Source organism: Plectropomus leopardus, chromosome 11, assembly GCF_008729295.1.
Source record: "Plectropomus leopardus isolate mb chromosome 11, YSFRI_Pleo_2.0, whole genome shotgun sequence".
NCBI classification, from domain to species: Eukaryota; Metazoa; Chordata; class Actinopteri; order Perciformes; family Serranidae; genus Plectropomus; species Plectropomus leopardus.
In genome coordinates, this window is record NC_056473.1 from 19,853,661 (window position 1) to 19,871,645 (window position 17,985).

A 17,985-nucleotide genomic window follows, 5' to 3' on the forward strand; every position below is an offset into this window, starting at 1 on the left:
CTCTTCCTCTATCTCTAAATCTCCCCCCTTTTCTGTTCTCTCGTTTTTCTCTCACTCTAACTCTTTACTCTGTCTTTTGTGTAAGTGAAGCCGGGGCCTCCCAGTGACATGAGCCCTGCTTCTGTAAAACTAATAATGACTGAGATTTGTGCAGGCTTAGCATTCTTTCTCCCTTTCAGCGTAAGACACTGAGAATGGAGTGAGGGGAGGGGACAGGAAGGGGAGAAAGGTCTAGTGGTAAGGTGGGGGGTGGGGGTGGGGGTGAGATGTCCTAGTTTGAGAGGGCGCAACTTGGGAAGTTGTGAAAAAGGAAGACAGAGAGGCCCCCATTCCCTGAAACACACCACGTGCTTTCATTTTTTTATGGGTCAATGCCACTGAAATCACACTTCATCCTCTCTGAACATATCATACAGACACAGGAGCACACACACATGAAAACGCACACACATGAAAACGCACACACAGACATTCAAATATGTTCAAGTATGCTCTCTCACACTCATATAAATACTGCATATCCTATCCCTATGAAAAATCAGGAATGTAAACACGGATGTTGGACAGTTAATAGTTACATTTCATGCTTGAACTGTAAGCTAGCAGTCAGCAAGTATTTCCAAACCCCACACTTAGCAAAGCCATTTATTTCCCCTCCTACAATACCGCATGCAAGCAAAACATGTGAAGCAAAGCCACAGAATATAAAATATGACCCGACCGCACTTTGACACAACTCTGTCAAACTCACATAAAGATCACCAGATGTGCTGCGAGATGCAACAAGGGGCAAGGGGGAGGTCTCACACACACTGCCCTATCTAATAGCCCCCCGCCCCCCCCTCCTCCCATCTCCCCTCCTCTCTCCCAGAGACATGTGCGCACGCTGTGCCAGCAGACAGTTTCGGCTCTCAACAACTGATGCACAGACAGCTGCTGTTTCTCCCTTCCCCTGCTCCCCTAACTATTCTCCTTCTTCCGCTTCTTCCCTACACTGCCTCTATTCATCCCCTCTGTACCTTCCCCTTCTTTCCCTCTACTCCGTCATTCTGCCCTGCACTTTTCCTCAGGCAGATATAAAGGCAGGTCTCTTTGGAGGGAGAGGGCTTGTGTAATCTCTGGCTGCACATGAGCACCAGGGAGTTATTGCTTCAGCTGGAAAGGCACCACGAACGCGTAAAGGACAAACTTTGGAATAAGGAGAGGAAGAAGGAATACCTCTGAGACAGGAAGGGAGGAGAAGGGAGGGAGACGCAGAAAGAGTTCGGAGTTGGGGTGCAGGACACAGACCATGCCGGGCTCTGTGCTGCTGCTGCTGCTGTCCCTGTTGGTCCTGTCCACAGGAAGTGATGCCAGGAGAATCAGGAAAAGAGGACTCAACCATAAGGTGGGGCTGCTAACCTCACCCTTAACTTTTGTATGTGTGCATGTATGCATATGTGGCTTTCTTCTCTGCCTCTCTGTTTTCAAAATATCCTTTAAAGTGGAAGTAGGTGAGAGCTCACAGAGTTACAGCACAATACTGGCTGTGTTGCAGAGAGCTGGTTTCACACAGCGTGAGCAGTTTTGTGGCTGAGGTGAGAGGTGGTCAAGTTGACCTGGTATGAGAGCCTCAATTGAGCAGTAAAATAACAGTGTTGTAAATTAGCTAAGTACATTTAACCAGGTGCTTTACTTAAAGAAAGAGTTCAACAATAAGAAAAAAACTAGGATTTCTTGCCAGGAGTAAAAAGTGAAGATCAGTACCACTCTCGTGTCTGCTGCTAAGGCTACAGCCAACAGCTGACTAGCAAAACTTGGCATAAATACTGGCAACAGCTAGCTTGGCTCTACCGCCGACCTGCTGCACTAAAGCTCACTTATTAACTAAATATCAAGTTTGTTTGTCTTTTTAAAAAAAAAAAAAACATGTTGCAATTTTACAAAGGGTCTTATGCCAGACCGTTTTTTGGCCAGGAGCAGTGATATCCAAAATTGTTCATTCTGTTTTGTTTTTTGTGGATTAAACAAGCTCTTTCAGCCAATATCCAGTTTTGTGCTAAACTAAACAGCTGCTGGCTTTTGCTTTATATTTACTATACAGATATGTCTAATTAAGGCTGATTTTGAAAAATTTTGCAATTTATTCAAGTTCATCCACTTTATGCTTTTTTTTTCTCAATTTTGGTTAAAGGTCCAGTGAAGCAATACCTAGCAGTGTTGCTGCAGACCTAAAACTTTTCTCACATGCCTAGTGTGTAGGAGATCTATAGTCTCTGACACGTAAAATACGAAAAATTTGAAAATACAATAAATGGACAATGCAAAAACACAAAAATGCGGATGGCCCTTTCTCGAGCCAGTGTTTCATTTGTCTGTTCTGGGCTAATGTAGACTTACAATAACATGGTGGACTCTGTGGGAAAGGACCCACTGTACATAAATATAAAGTCAAGTTGTTGTGTTTTCTAAATTTATGAAAACATAATTCTTATTTTGTTTTTCTTTCTTTTCACAAATCTTTTTTTTTATACTAATGAAACATTGAAACATGAATATTATATACAACTTTTGGCAATAACTGCTCCTACACATTGGACCTTCAAGGGATAGGAAAACATACTTTTATTATACAGCATGTAGTATTTGACAGCTATGATTATTAATTGGTTTGGAGATTAAGATTTTGCAATCTTAATTTATGGTCATCTTTTTTAGTATGATGCACCGATATAGACCAGACCACCAAGTATTCAAAAGTATTCAAAGTATTCAAAATTAGCTCCATTTTAACCAACTACAACATAAAAACACTAATCGCATATTAATGCGTCCCAAAAAGTAATGCAGCAATTTGAAAAGTATGTTCTGCTAAGCACTTTTGATACTTTTTAGTATATTTATACTGATAATCCTTCTGTACTATTTGTACATTTTGCACAAAGGACTTAAACTTGCAATGGAGCATTACTACATTGTGATATTGGTCTGAGTAGGGGAACTGAGAATTTCTTCTACCTTTTGGAAAAGAAACAGTTCAGGAGCAGAAGAGCTTTGATTTTGAAGCATGAAAAATCTAAATGGACAGGAAAGTTTTTTCAGTTTCTGATGAGGAGCAGAAAATGAAGTGTGCAACAGGTTGGAATAAGTCACTGCTTTTCAAGTTTCTATATGAGTAATTGAAGGGCACACAGGATGTAAAACTTTTGTCTGTGTGTTGTGCGTATGTGTGTGTTTGTAGTGGATTATCAGGGCAGGAACTGAACTTGCAGACAGGGCCCCTGCTTGTTAACTCAGTTCAGTGTAGCTGATTGATCATCTCTAACAAGGGCTCACTGTAGCGTGCTGCCTTCTCTCTGTTTTTCCCTCTCGTGCTTTACTGTTCTCACTTTCTAACTGGTTTATGCCCTCATTGGCCCTTTTCTCTCTCTCATTCTCTGCCTTTATCTCTCTTCCAGCTCTCTCATATGAATCGCTTCGCCCTCTCTCTGCCCTGCTTTCTCCTTCCCCATGTGCCTCTCTCCCAGCACACCACCCCCCGTTTTCCCTCTTTCAAACCTCTTTCTCTCGTCTCCTCCTGCTCTCAGGATGGGCCAAAAGCACCGTCTTGCTGGACGCTGCTTCAAAGCTGCTGTAATTGGAACATGCTGAGACGGCTGTGCAGATGGAGTTTGTCTCTTTCTCTCTGAACCTTTTCATCTCTGCATCTTTCAATCTTTCATTTTTTTAATCACCTCCCCACACACACACACACACACACACACACACACACACACACACACACATACACCCCTCAGTCTTATTCATAACACCACGGCTGTGCAGAAAGACAAATTATAGTCACTGAGTATTTCATGTAGGCACTATGCAATAGTGTGCGCTCAGTACCTGACTTGCATTCATCTGAACACACTAGGTTTCACCACCTTTTTTTAATAAGTACACACTAAGATAACCCAAATGTCTAATTTCATGTATTATTGGAGATTGGAAATGAATTACCAAAATATAAGCAGCCAGTTTTTAAAAGCATACTGATATCTACACTGTTCAGTTAATCAGACAATTCACCCCAAATTCAAAAAACATAGTTTTACTTTAACCTGTAGTGCTATTTATCTATCTTGATTTTTTTGTTTTGTTTTGAGTTGCAGAGCGTTGGAGATATAGGCCATAGTGATGTCTGTCTTCTCTTGAATATAATGCAACAAGATGGCATTCAGCTTGTAATTTTCAAAGCACATTTAAAAAATAAATGAATAAAAACTCAACAGCAATGTCTCTCTCCAGATAGCATGACCCCATTACTCAAAATTATCGACATTATCAAATTACCGACCTTATTTTGAACAGTTTCATGTAGAAACTATTTTTTAATCCCTTTTTTTTTTTTAACCAAACTGCACACACCAAACATATTACCACGCTAAAGTAAGTGTGCACCTAAGTGTCATTGAGCTAACAAACATTACAGCTCAGCTGAGGAAGAAACCATTAATGTTTTCATCTCATGCTGTCAAGAGCCTCTCATCCATGAGTAGATGCACATTTCCTTCTGCGAGGTGATGCAGGTGTGGTTTGGTAGAAAGGAAATAGTCCCCACAGGAAACTGCTCAAAACAAGGTCTGTTGATTATCTTGAGCAACCAGGTCATGATTTCTGAAAAGAGACATTGCTGTTTTTTCAAATGTATTTTCGGTGCTTTGAGCAACAAAAGCAGAGTGCTATCTAGTTCCATTCTATTGGAGAGAAGGCAGACAACTCTACGGCCAATACCTACAACTCTCAGCAACTCACACCAAAACAGTCTAGACTGATAAATAGCACTATATGTAAGAGATAAAATATGTATTTTTAATTTAAGGTGCACTGTACCTTTTTTATTAAATGTGTTTTCAATTATGTTTTCTTTGCCTCTGTGTCTTCCTGTCTCTGCAGGCTTGGCCTTAACTTCCTTTATTTGACTTCTATGTAAAGCTCTTACCAGAAATTTGCCTGTTTGACCTCTAGGTCAGATGGTGTTGGGGATCAGAGCCACGTCCAGCCTCTCTTATCTAGACCTCCCCTTGCCACAAGGTTCAAAGGTTACCAGTAGCACTTTCCTAATTTCCTCTGTGTTTAACAGCAGGACTGCCTGTTTAATAATACATGGCATGTTATAGGGTTAGAGGAAAGATATAGGCGTGAGAGGGTAACTTACAATAAACACGTTTGATGGGTTGCTAGAAAAACAGGTGGAATGGCGTGGGAAGCAGAGTTCACACACCACACGCACACACAAGTATACAGCCCAGATTATTTAGTCTCACGCAGCCATAACACAGTCTGGCTCAGACACCTGCCTGGGCATGTCAGTAAGCATGCACAGTGTCGGAGGCTACCACCATAAATCTTTACAGTTTCATTTATTTGATGTGATGAGGAGGACCATTCTGACAGCACCTGGTATTAAGACAGGGGCCCTGCAGATGCTCAAAAACACGTGTACTTCCTGTTCCAGGGCTGCCTGGGTGTTTGACTTGGCCTGGGGCCACAACTTAAAACAAAACAGATCCTTACACTTACTGATGGAAATGTGTAGTGTTTACGGAAGTTATATTTCATGCAGATAACATAAGTTTACAGTAATGACCCCTATAGTGCTATAAAATAAAGAGTAAATCAAGAAGTTTAGGTCATGAACTTAACTGAGGAAGAATAAATATAACACACAGGAAAAAAAAGGGGGGGGAACTCAAGAGTAGTATAGCCCAGCTGGCTTTTGGGTTACTTAGCTGATCGGCTGATCTATTCCTCTGCTTGGGTGGCAAGAAGCTCTCTAATCTCATTGTTTTCCAAGTCTGGGGATATTAACAGCCACTGTTCTCCTTCTTTGAATTAGCTGTCAACTGCTACTGCTCCTTTTTAAACCTCCTGCAGTGCCTCGCACACATAACACATCTTCAAAATGTCACACTTATCCTGCATATGGTCCTGACACAGTTTCGGTGCTCTTACTACCCCCTGTGGCAGCTTAAAAGCGAGACAACTCTGTGCCCCCATTCCATGATCGTACCTTTAATACAGAACAGCGAGGAGGCATAAGAGTGTGACATTCCCACCTTGAAGCAGTGTAAAAGGCTTCTCTCTCATTCTGCCTTGCACGGACATGTATGGTAAATGACAATAAACGTGATTTGATTCATACGTCAGTCTTAGGTGAGAAATAAAATGTTATGTAGAAGACATCCACAAACTAGAATTAAAAGTTAACCTTAAAATTACCAGAATGCATTTCACATAAAATTCAAAAATAGATCAGCTGTGTCCAGGCTATTTCACATTGTTTCTAAGTAGACAAAGAGAGCTGCATGTTCATGACAGCTGCAGAAATGCAGAGGAATGAAATCTACATTTTGGGATAATGTTTGTAAATATTCTGTTATGCACATTTTGGGAGTACAACTTCCTGTAACAATAGGAGTTATTGTAGTGAGTCAGTCGTCCAGTTTACCGGTAGTTCCCTGAACTGGTGTGTGCAGCTGTAAGCAGGACTAATCCCAGTCAGATGATGTGAGCCTACTGGTCAGAAGCACATTGCTGGACTGGAGCAGATCTCTGCTCAGTAGTGTACATACACACACAATCCAAAAAACAAAAACTTATTTCCACATTGACAGCTGCTTCACTTTTTTCAACTGGAGCATCTGGTGTCGGACATTTATTCATTATTGCCAACAACAGAGAGAAAGAATTCATATCAAATCTGAGTCTGAGTATTCGAGACCTCAGACATGTTTGTATCCATAACTCTGCATACCAAAGTACAGATGCAGCTCTATGCAGCTGCACTATAAACAGAGAACAGAGGAGTAATACAGCAGACGAGTTTAGAGCAGAGGTGTCAAATATATGGCTCACAAGCCTGAATCGACCCACCAAAGGGTCCAATTTGGCTCTTTAAGTGATTATACAAAGTGTAAAATGTCAAAGAAGTCATTAATGACAAGGCCCAGCTGCTTTAATCTTTGATGGGCAGTAATTTGGCTTAGTCATGAACTAAACTAGTGCATTAGCATATTTGTGTTTTGTAGGACTTTCACTGAGACATATTATTCTATACAATTACTATTCTTTTAATTTGTTCCTTCAGACATTGGCACTCTAACTTAATGGTGGAAAATACCACTGATCTGAAGAAATGTAACAGCCACCTCACTGATGGTTGAAACTATAAACCGGCACAACAAAATGACAATAGCCAACATAAACCACCATGCTCTGAACAGCCACATTACAAACAATAATAAAAAGTCATATTTGCATTCTGGAGCATATGACAGAAAACTCAAACTACTCACTACAAAACATTAGTCCAGCACTAGACAGGCATGATGGGAATTGAGGGCCATCCTGTCGCTGCAAGACTCAGCATGGCATCACAGCTAAGATGATGGAGCAGAATCACGTGGTGTGATCACAGTTAGTTTCAAACTAGTTAGTGAAATGCATTGCTGGAAAGGCTGATTGACATCCTGAACTCTTCTGTTAAACATCTCAGTAAAACTCTAATATAATTCTGTCACTGACAATCTTCATATCACTCATGCTAATCATATCTGCTGTTGTGTTAGCAAGGTGCCAAGTTTTTCAGTCAGTAACGCAGCAGTTTGAACCATGGTCAAGCCAGCAGTCACTCCTATTTGTGTAGTCAAATCAGCTAACCCCAAAATTTTAGTGTATATACTAACTTCAATATGCACTGCGCTGAAAAATGCTTTCAAAGGGCCCAGATCAAGCTGGCAGGAAAATATTGTGGATGTGTTAAAAGAGATAGTAGTGATGGAAGGATAAACGTGTGTCTACATCCGGTTTTCAGAATTGAAAAAATGTGTTAAAAAAGTGTGTAAAATACATATAACATTACAGAAATTCCATTAATTGGATTTTATTCAGAAGAAGTACTGAATCAAATGGCCGATGTCCCCTTTAAATTAAAAAGTTAAAAACACTAAATTGTGAGGAAATGTATTCATTCTTTGATTTTTGGGGTTGTTAGAAATACAAATTAAATATATTGTTCCTGATGCTGACTGATTTCAGTAGAAGACATCTCTGACTCCCCACAGTCACGAAAATCAAGCATTTTTATTGTAAAAAGAGAAATATCCTAAAGTAAATGTCCCACATTTCTATATTGGGCCCCTGAACTAAAATGACCTCATCCTGGCCATCCCTGCTGCCTCAGACGGTGACTGACAGGTAGCAGACACCATTTCAGACTGTTTCCCCAACACTAATTAGCAGCATTCACATTTGGTTTACCTCCATCCTGTGATGTAAACCACGCCTCATACGGGTTCAGTCTGTTCATCTGGACTTCAAGGTTACACATCAACTCTCTGCCAGTATGTTCACAGTTCAAGGGCAGCATTTCCCAGCTGTCCATCTACCTGTTTGTCTGTCAGCATGTCTTCCCATCACTCACTGAAACTCTCATCTCCAACTGATTTGCAGTGTGTCTGTTTGCCTCACAGTTTTGCCCGCTGTGTCTCCGTCTATCTGCACGTCTGTCTATCTTAATGTCAAACTGCTGGTATAGAGACAGGAAATGAGTCCTGACAATCCAAAAGCTAACCAGATGTGTGCTGTTGGCTACTTCATTTAGTAGACATGGGAGATCTGGCACACTTGAGTTGACACTTCTTGAAGAGAGCACAGCTTTTTGCATATGTTTGCTCAATCTTGACCTTGAAGTACTGTATGTGTATATGAGGTTGTGTGTGTGTTTGTGTGTTTGTGTGTGTGTGTGTGTGTGTGTGTCCTAGTGCAAAGGAAGCAAAAAATCTCAGTATCTGTCTGAGATCTCTGCGTGGACCCATGAATGGTCTGATCTCAGCACAGTTATGGAACCAGACAGTGGCTTTCCACAACAAATTCCCTGTAAACCACAGAGCAAGAGCACTAAAAAGACAAACACGCAAAGACAGACTGAACAAGAGAAGTGTGAGATCAATCGTTACAGCTACCATCATGCCACTGCTTTTCCACACCAAAGAGATCAAGAAGAAAGACAAAAATAGATACCGAGAGAGTTTCAGACAACAAGGGGGGTAACATGGCCACAGACAGACGTGAACATCCCACACATGCCCGCTGGCAGCGTCTCTACAGGAGAGCAGGACAGCAGACAGGAGTGTAAATAAACATTGTGGAACATCAGAGAGATGTGCACAGGATTGTGTGATAGAGCTCAGGATGTAGAGCATGGCGGCATTTCTGGCATACAAAGACACAAAGGCAGCCAAAGAAGACACAGGAGGAGCCCTGAGAGTGATGCACTTACAGCATGAGTTCAATGACATGCAGGCAAAAGTACAGTAAAAAAGAAAAAGTCTAAAGGCGCAGGGATCAGTAGAGCAAACACGGTTAAAGAATGAATGGCCTCTGCAGTGTGCAGTATTCACGTGTATAGGCAAACTCACACTTTACACATGAAGTAAGATAAACAGGAAGGGCACACTTGACCTGTTAGGAGACGTTTGTAGGAGGCTTTCAGAGCAGATCGGAAATGAGACAAGGGGAGTAAGGGCAGTAGTCATTATGTCATTATCCAATCACAGCTGATTTTGCAGTCCTCATTCATAGATCTAATTATACCAGGAGACACTGTGAAGCACTGTGGCTCCACTCACCTCCTCAGTCACAAATGAAGAGTCTGAGTGTGTGGGAGGCTCAAGTGATTACATTTCATTTTTCAATAGCACTAATGAATATGAAAATGTTAATTCCACCAAATTTACACAAACATCCATATGGTTTTGGGAATTACCTGAATTGGATTTTTCTTCCAAACTTAGAACATACATGCAGGCGTTTAAGATGCAGGAAAACTTGCTGCAGTTAGGCAATAGACTTCTTTCGCATTGCAATTAGATGAGTATGTCATTCTGTGTCTTTTTCTGATGTGTTACATTCAACAATATTGATGTGCTGAAACAATCGAAAGCAGCATGAAGGCCAGGGAAAATGTTAAGGGAGTCAATTTATTTTTATATATTACTTCAGTTACTTTAAATAAACTTACTCAACTACTATTGAAAGTACTTGTGTAAAAAATGATTTAAGTCAGAGTAAAAAGTAGGTCAGTTAAAATGTACTCTGTCGTTACTGCATTGCATTTCAAATGTAGTAGTGGGTAAATGTAATAGGCTGCAACAACAAAAGTAACATGGGACCTTATGTCTTAACCAACATTAATTTCTTTTTTTTTTTAGGGACAGCACTTTGCAGCACCTATACACAACTGATTAATACTCAATTTAGCCTGACTAGACATAACCAGCAAGGAGACAAAACTCAAGACAAAAATGACCAACAACAAATAAAAAGTGAACACCGGCGGCGGGTGCAAAAAGCATTATTAAGATACACAAATTAAAAATAACCTGACATTTCTCATAGAATCAACAGCAGAACAAAATAACCTCTAAAGTGGAAAGCACGGACCTTGTGGCTGCAACCACAAACACATATCAGCAAAGGAAACACTGCACAGTTTACACATTAGCATACACACGCAATGTTGCCTGGCAACGCAGTGGTGTCGATGAGATCATCTGGAGTTGTACTCACCTGTATGAACGTCCCTGTGACTTTTGTGCACGCGATGTCTTCTCAAAACGTAACGTTAGTATAACCAGTCCACCGGGCTCTCTGTCCCGCTGTGAAGTCCATTGGGCCTCTCTGTCCCGCTGTGACCAGTCCACTGGGCCCTCCGTCCCGCTGTAACCAGTCCAGTGGGGCCTCTCCGTCCCGCTGTGACCAGTCCACTGGGCCCTCCGTCCTGCTGTAACCAGTCCACTGGGGCCTCTCTGTCCCACTGTAACCAGTCCACTGGGCCTCTCTGTTAAACTGTAAATCACATGAAAAGTGCACAACAACACGGCTCACGGAAGGTAAAAGTTTCACTGTGAAAGCAAAAGCAACCGCTGGTGGATCAACGTGAACAAATAAGCGTCTGTAGCCTCAGTCTATTGTCTATCTACCTGCGTCACGCAACATTGCAGGTATGGTTTTGGTTTGAATTACGTCACTTCCGTGTTCAGCGGGTGGGACTTAAAAAAATCTTTATTCAGCTTTATGAACACAAACAAACAAGGCACATTTTAAGTGTCTGTCATTCATTAACATCTGCATTAACTTGAGCAAACAGATGAAACGAAACAAAAACAAAGAAACAAAACAAAAAGAAAACATACAAAAGTAGAACAGAACTGTCCCAATTCAATTTAAACATATTTAAGTAAGCTAATGAAAACAACTTGAGAACTTTGTCTTTAACAAGTTTGTATCCCTCTGAACAGTTTAATTTTCCCAATAGTTCAGACTGGGTTTAGTCTTAAGGTCAATAAAAAAAACTGCCCCAATAATAAGACAATACTGAGAGCAAAATCCACATCCTTGTCTTCAACACAAATGCCAATTTTGAGTGTCTTTATTGTAAAGGGTGACAACACAATCTCCCTGGCCCCTTGCCAGCCCTGCATATCACTCCAAAAGGACTGTACTGAATCACAATAGAAATACACATCTTTCAAATTTTTAATTTCCCATTCACATGCATAAATATCTGCATCAAAATTAAATCTCAATCTTAAAAATTAATTTGTTGGATAAATCTTGTTAAAAAAAATTGAAGTTCACTTCTTTTACATTATGAGGAAGTGAAACATAGTCATAGTAGTCATTATAATGACATATAATCATCTCTTAAAGTTGATATAGTGAACTTGTTAGTAAAAAGTAACCTATTTATTGGACTAACAGTGCAGCAGATCATCATGCAGTGCTAAAGTTACTGCACACACATGCACACACACACACACACACACACACACACACACACACACACAGCCTCTGATATTCCAGTTGTTCCTTTTATTTGGCAGCAGAGAGATTTTCCACGTTATATCATCCCAAACAACAGAGAGGAAATTCAAAGTAAACCCTGTCTGAGTATGTGAAGCCAAAGGCATGTTTGTTTCCTTCACTCTGCAAACAAAGTACAGATATAGTCGTCATAGAGATGAACAATTCGTTTGAAAGTGCTGAAGCCAGACATGGCTGACTTTGTGTTTCTGGCCAGCTGATGATTGTAGGATATATCTTTACTCTCATTTTAGCTCTATTTTGTGCTCCACCAACTTCTGACAAAAATATCTGACTCTTTAGCTGCTGAATGCTCAGTAATGCTTACTAGCTAGTTGTCATAGTCAGTTTGTCAGAGCTTTTTCGCTGTAATCATGTGGCTGCTGCATCTCGAAACAATGCTGATGAGGGCAGTAACATTCCAGTCAGTACCCCAAAAGTTTTGAAATTTGAAATCCATCCCTACAAATGATGTACAATCAGAACTTGCACTATGTACAGTAATCTGCAGGACCTTGAAGTAACTTTTACAAGCTCTGATTGTAAGCGCCACACATTGTTCCTTCCATGGTGTGAATCCCCCATCCCACCTCCCAAAAAACCATCCACCCACTAAGCTCTAAGCTGCCAGAACGAATTAATGTGTGTTTAAAGTGAACACACATACAGTGTGTGTGATACCACCATCAGCGCCAAACATTTGCTTTCGTTTTTCCGGTTGGTTTGTAAGAGCGTTCAGTAAGCCTGCCAAATAAACAGCACAGTTTTAATGACCGTGTGCAACCCACAAGCTGATTATCTAATTACTAATCTAGTGAGGAGAAAAACACCCATCTCCCTCTCTCCCTCTCCCTCTCTGTCTTTCTCTGTCTCTCTGGGACATCCTCCCAAATGAATGGCTGAGACTGGAAAGTCTCAAAACCACCCACACAACTGAAAAGATATAAATTCAGAAAAACTGAAACTCTATGGTTGTTTTCTTATTGACACAGCATGCGTTCTTCTGACAAACAACTCTGCAGAAATAAATTTTGAGGCACAGCCATAATGACTTTCTAACAAAGGATTAGATAACCAACCAACCGCATAACTTCCTGTGCAGTAGAAACTCAAAGATAACCACCTAGCACCCAACCAATGGCCTATAATACAAAATATCCTTACGTTGCTCATGCTATGTTCTTGTGTTTGCTGTTAAAGTGATAGTAGACCAGCCAGGGAGCAACATAGCGTGGTATGAACTGGAAACTTGATCACACTGTAGCTTGTCATGCAAAAGCAAATATAGTCTATGAGAAAGAACAAGAGTTAATGTTTAGTCAAAGGCAGCTGTGTTTCTTGGGATTTGTTGTAATATTCTCCATGTGTACATAACCCAGAAAAATGAATAGCTGTTTATGCTGTGGCATAAAAAAATTTTGATATTTGATACCAGCAGTGTGAAAGAGCATAAACCCACAAATTCTGCCCTGGACATGTCCAAAACAAAGAGCAGGAATCAATAAGGCTTGGTGAAAACTATGATATCACAGAGATTGCTGCGATACAGATCTCATTTTGTTTGACTTTGCAAGGCAAGAGCAGATCTTCACAGCAACATCGGAACAGTGTTGCTGTTTGTGTGCAGATGTGCACATAGGTATACACTTAATGTTGCCAAAGGAGTCAAAGTGTGTGAAGTGTGTCTTAGCTTGGCTCAGGGTCCCGTGGCCTACTTTCTCCCTCTTACAATCATCAGGGAAGTGTTTGTTCCCACACTGAATCACCTTCCCAATCCAGGTCAAGACGTTAGCAAGCAGGCATGCATACTGAAGCCAAACCTGGAGTGTCTTTGCAACTCTGCTGTGCTGAAAAATGCTAATCATTGCTGCCCTCTGGTGGTTAAAAAATATAAAATCCATGAGCAATCTTTACAACCACACTGTGTGAATGTCCAGTGAAGAGAATTCTTTTTTTTAAGTTTGGAACCAAAGAAGTTTAAATTCTCAAGCAGTGGCATTCACAAAAACATTCATGAAGTTTAACAAAACACAATCTTTGTATGTAGCTGCCTTCCAGATGACCTGTACTTACATTGTGTACCTACATTACATCACCGAGTTAGGAAGTACAGTCCTAACTATGTATACAATAACGCTTTTAGCCAGGCTGGATAAAATTTATAGATAAAATTTATGCTAAAATAAATATTGTAGCATCTAACAGAAAAAACCACATAGTTCTGATTAATTTATTGGACATTTGTCCCTCAGGACTACGAGTACCCCAACCACCCCCAGTCCACACAGCACCAGAAGAATGACCGGTGTCCACCGCCACCCCAGATGCTACCAGAGAGAGCCTGTGAGGTGCCAGGCTGCCGCTCAGACTCCGAGTGTGAGCGCCATAAACGCTGCTGCTACAATGGATGCATCTATGCCTGCCTGGAATCTGTCCAGCCTCCACCAGGTCAGCAGCATCAACACTCAGATGGTTGCAAACACTGTCCTACTTGGTTCTGAAACTAAAAATCTGACTATTTTGATTTCTTTCCACAAAATATTGTTAATTAGTATGTTAATGTCTGTGGTTCTGTATGTGTTCTGAGCAGTGTTGGACTGGCTGGTGCAGCCCAAGCCTCGGTGGTTGGGGGGCAACGGCTGGCTGTTAGACGGCCCTGAGGAGGTTCTGCAGGGTGAGTACACACAGCTGACCAGTCACTGAGGTCATAGGAACACATGTAACTCCAGATGGTCTACTCGCTTGGCTTTTAAAAACCTCTCACGTAACTGAAATCCTGAATGACCGCACTGCATCTTAGTGGGAACGAAGTGAGAACGTACAATTTCACTCAGCATGTTTAGGTTTGATTTGAATTTTATTTAATTCAAATTTTTTATTTGTCAATCTACACAAGAGAGTTGGCAGTTCAATTGTGACTCGCATATCATTAATTAAAACACACATGCAATTACTGCAAAGCAGGGTTGGGTAAGGTCAGCCAGGTACCCCTGGAGCAGTTTGGGGGAGCAGGGCACCATAGCAAGTGCCCCTGGGGGTAAACTGTCACCTCTAAAGTTGCCAGCTCACAGTTAGGTGGTTCATATAGGGACTTGAACAGGCAATCCTCCAGTTCCCACATTCCTCACAGACAGAGCTACTGATGACCCTGCCGTCATTTCATCTTAGTCTTAACACTTTGTTGTGTGTTTTCTGGTGATTTGCTTTTCTGTCATTCTTGCAGTAGTTAAACTATGAGATGATTTCAGTACATCAGATTCCTTAAATATCAAAACACATAGGGGGGAAAAGATTGTAATATCTGTATAAGAAAAGGCAAAAAAAAAATCAAATTTTCCACTGTCAATAGTCTCAGTAGACTCAAATAAAATGCATCCACAGGTTGCACTAAAACTGAGCATTATTCTTGTGTTCCTCTTAACCGGGAAAAACTACCACTCTGCTAATATTTAGTTGGTATAAAAAGTTCATGTAGCTTTCCTGGAGTTTGCACAGTTTGCTTTCTGGCATTGTGGGTGGGAAAGGTAAACGCAGAACGGAAGGTTGAGGGAGGACAAGTTAGCAAAACAACCAAAAAACTTACTAACCACAAAATGACCCTGGTGTGTATTTCATGTTAGTGATTTCTTCTGATGCACAGTATATTTTCTGCCCACTAGCTGAGGCCTGCAGCACAACTGAGGATGGAGACGAGCCTCTTCACTGTCCTACAGGCTACGAGTGCCACATCATCAACCCAGGGAAACCTGCCGCTGGCATCCCTAACAGGGGACAGTGCATCAAGCAACGTGGCAACTCCGGTATGGTACTTCTGATAACTGAAATAGATTAGACATGTGATTAATTTCAGTTTTTACAACTAATCTCCTGAGTAAAGTAAAGTAGTGATGTAAAGAAGCGTCTGTTCAAAGTTTGTGCTCTTATAAAGTACTAGGAAAAAGGCACAGGATGCCGGGCTGTGCCAGCAGATGTCTTTGAGTCTGGCTTGATGTATCTTGGCAGATTACATGCTGTTAGGTTCCAAGTTTCTCCTATTAAATATATCTGAAATTATACATATTGGAATGACCTGGCAACTCTGTAGATTGCCTCAATTTATGAACTGTGGCTGAAGCTGTTGGCAGGAATGTTAAGTGAATAATTTAATCAAAACAACATAAAGTTTTTACTTTACGAGCACGAATTCAAAGTGCAGTGTGTGTGATACGAGATCAGGTGTCAATCTTTTATTTTTATCGACAGATGGACGTGGTCTGAGGCACAAATATTTCAAAGACTACAAGGACTACTTAGGTAAGTGAGGTAATGCGGGCAACCTGAAAACATTTATAATTACTGAATCAGAAATAACGCCAACCTGCCTGAGATGATGATGGCTCTTTCACTGACAGGTACCAGTTCGAACAATGCAGTGGGCTACGAAAAACATCATCACAAGCACCTGGGATGAAGTATGTTTTCAACCATTTTTGAGTCATCATGTTAAAAGCCAAAGAGCTGCACCGTTATCTGCCTTTAGACCATGTTTATGTTTTCTGTTTTATCTGCTTTCAGATCAACCTGACCTCAGCCTCAGCTACGACCATAACACAACCTCAGACATCAGCCCGGTCCTGTTGGATCTGCTCTCATCACACCTGAACCAGGATCAGATCTGACCCCTTTTTTTTTTTTTTTTTTTACCAGACCTACAGCTGCTACCTCCTCTTCGCAAAGCCCCATATTCAGCCACAAAGTCCTTTGAGAGACAACTCTGGTGCACACAGCCAAAGATATAAGTGCTTTTTTGTCTCTCTGTCTGGTGTCTGTGAAATAATGGAGGAGAGGGTGTTGATGATGAAGTAGACGAGAGGAGAGCAGGGTGTGCACCAAAGCTTTTTTCATCTCTTAACAACCCTCGCCTCCCTTCAACTCATTCTTATTCGCACACACTCTCTCTAACCTTAAGGCCGGTCAGCAGAAAAAATCAAGACCATGTGGCCGTGTTACTCATTCTGTGTCTCTCCTCCTCAGAAGGACTGTGCTCAAATTTCCTGATCTTGAAATCTGGAAAGTTTTACAGACAAAATAGCAAAACTTCCAGCTGCATCTTTGAATCCATTCCAAATGTGGTTTCATACTCAAACAGCTTTAAAGGATTTGGAACAGCTTTGTCCCAGCCAACAGATGTGACTTCACTGGCATACAAAGCAAAAGTAAAATGCGATAAAATCATTTACTCAAGAGGTTACTTTAAGAGTGATTTAAATAGATACTCCACCTTTAAAGGTGGAGACCTTTCACAGTGTTTCAAAATTTAAAATTCTGATATTGAAAAGACTGATTTAGGGTGGATTATCCCTTTAAAGTTAACTCTATGTATATCTGTTATTCATTTCCTAAAACAAATTTAATGAAACAAGTCATATGACAAATATCTACTGGTGCAGTTGTTTAAATATTTCATATTTCATATTTTTTATTTCCAATAATCATACTGCATAATTTCAAAAAAACAAGTCTGTTATAGTGCAAACATAATAATAAAAAGGGCTTTTGCACAGAACAGATATTTAAAACTGGTCAAAAGATCTTGTGTGTTATTTTCAAATTTGACTTGCTTCAGTCAACTTTTCAAACTTAGGTTCTCTGATATCAGTTCACATGGTGCTCAGTTTCATGCTGCCTATAATAACAGGAGAATAAGCTGGTCACATAATAAGCTGCAGGTGTAAAACAACAAGCTGTAACCATTCTGTGTGTGCAGAACCATGTGGTGTCTGAATGTTGCTATCTGACTGGTGCTGTAATGTTGCCTTGTTTATTCTACATAAACCAGTGTTGAAGTCTGTCTGAGTTTTGTTATGTTTTTCTGTTTTCTGCAAGTGATTGATGACTAAGTTCATGAAATAACATGACACAATTTGTTGAAAAGATACTAATGCCATTGCAGCCACAGACTTCCATTTGCGTTAAGTAAAATGTTCTCTCTGATCCTATTTTGTCATTATTCTTTAGTATTGGAGTGAAACAAATATGTGATGAATACAATGTTTAGTTTCGATTTGTTGTAGCTTCCAAATAAGGCCTATAGACTAGGATCAAGATATCCCCAGC

The 17,985-nt window shown here is 40.7% G+C and overlaps 1 protein-coding gene across 2 annotated transcripts; it reads left to right on the top strand.

The window, feature by feature from the left end:
• The first annotated feature begins 914 nt into the window (after positions 1–914).
• On the top strand, positions 915–17,141 carry wfdc1 (WAP four-disulfide core domain 1). 2 transcript variants are annotated; one of them, XM_042496433.1, is made up of 7 exons: positions 915–1,387; positions 14,142–14,337; positions 14,480–14,563; positions 15,549–15,689; positions 16,132–16,182; positions 16,281–16,340; positions 16,444–17,141. In XM_042496433.1, the coding sequence occupies exons 1-6, from the start codon at positions 1,292–1,294 to the stop codon at positions 16,337–16,339; spliced, it is 627 nt and encodes a 208-aa protein (XP_042352367.1). In that variant the 5' UTR covers positions 915–1,291; the 3' UTR covers position 16,340; positions 16,444–17,141. The 2 variants fall into 2 exon arrangements, with proteins under 2 accessions (XP_042352367.1, XP_042352368.1); XM_042496434.1 differs by lacking the exon at positions 16,444–17,141 and having other exon boundaries at positions 16,132–16,191; positions 16,281–16,330.
• The last annotated feature ends 844 nt before the right edge of the window (positions 17,142–17,985 follow it).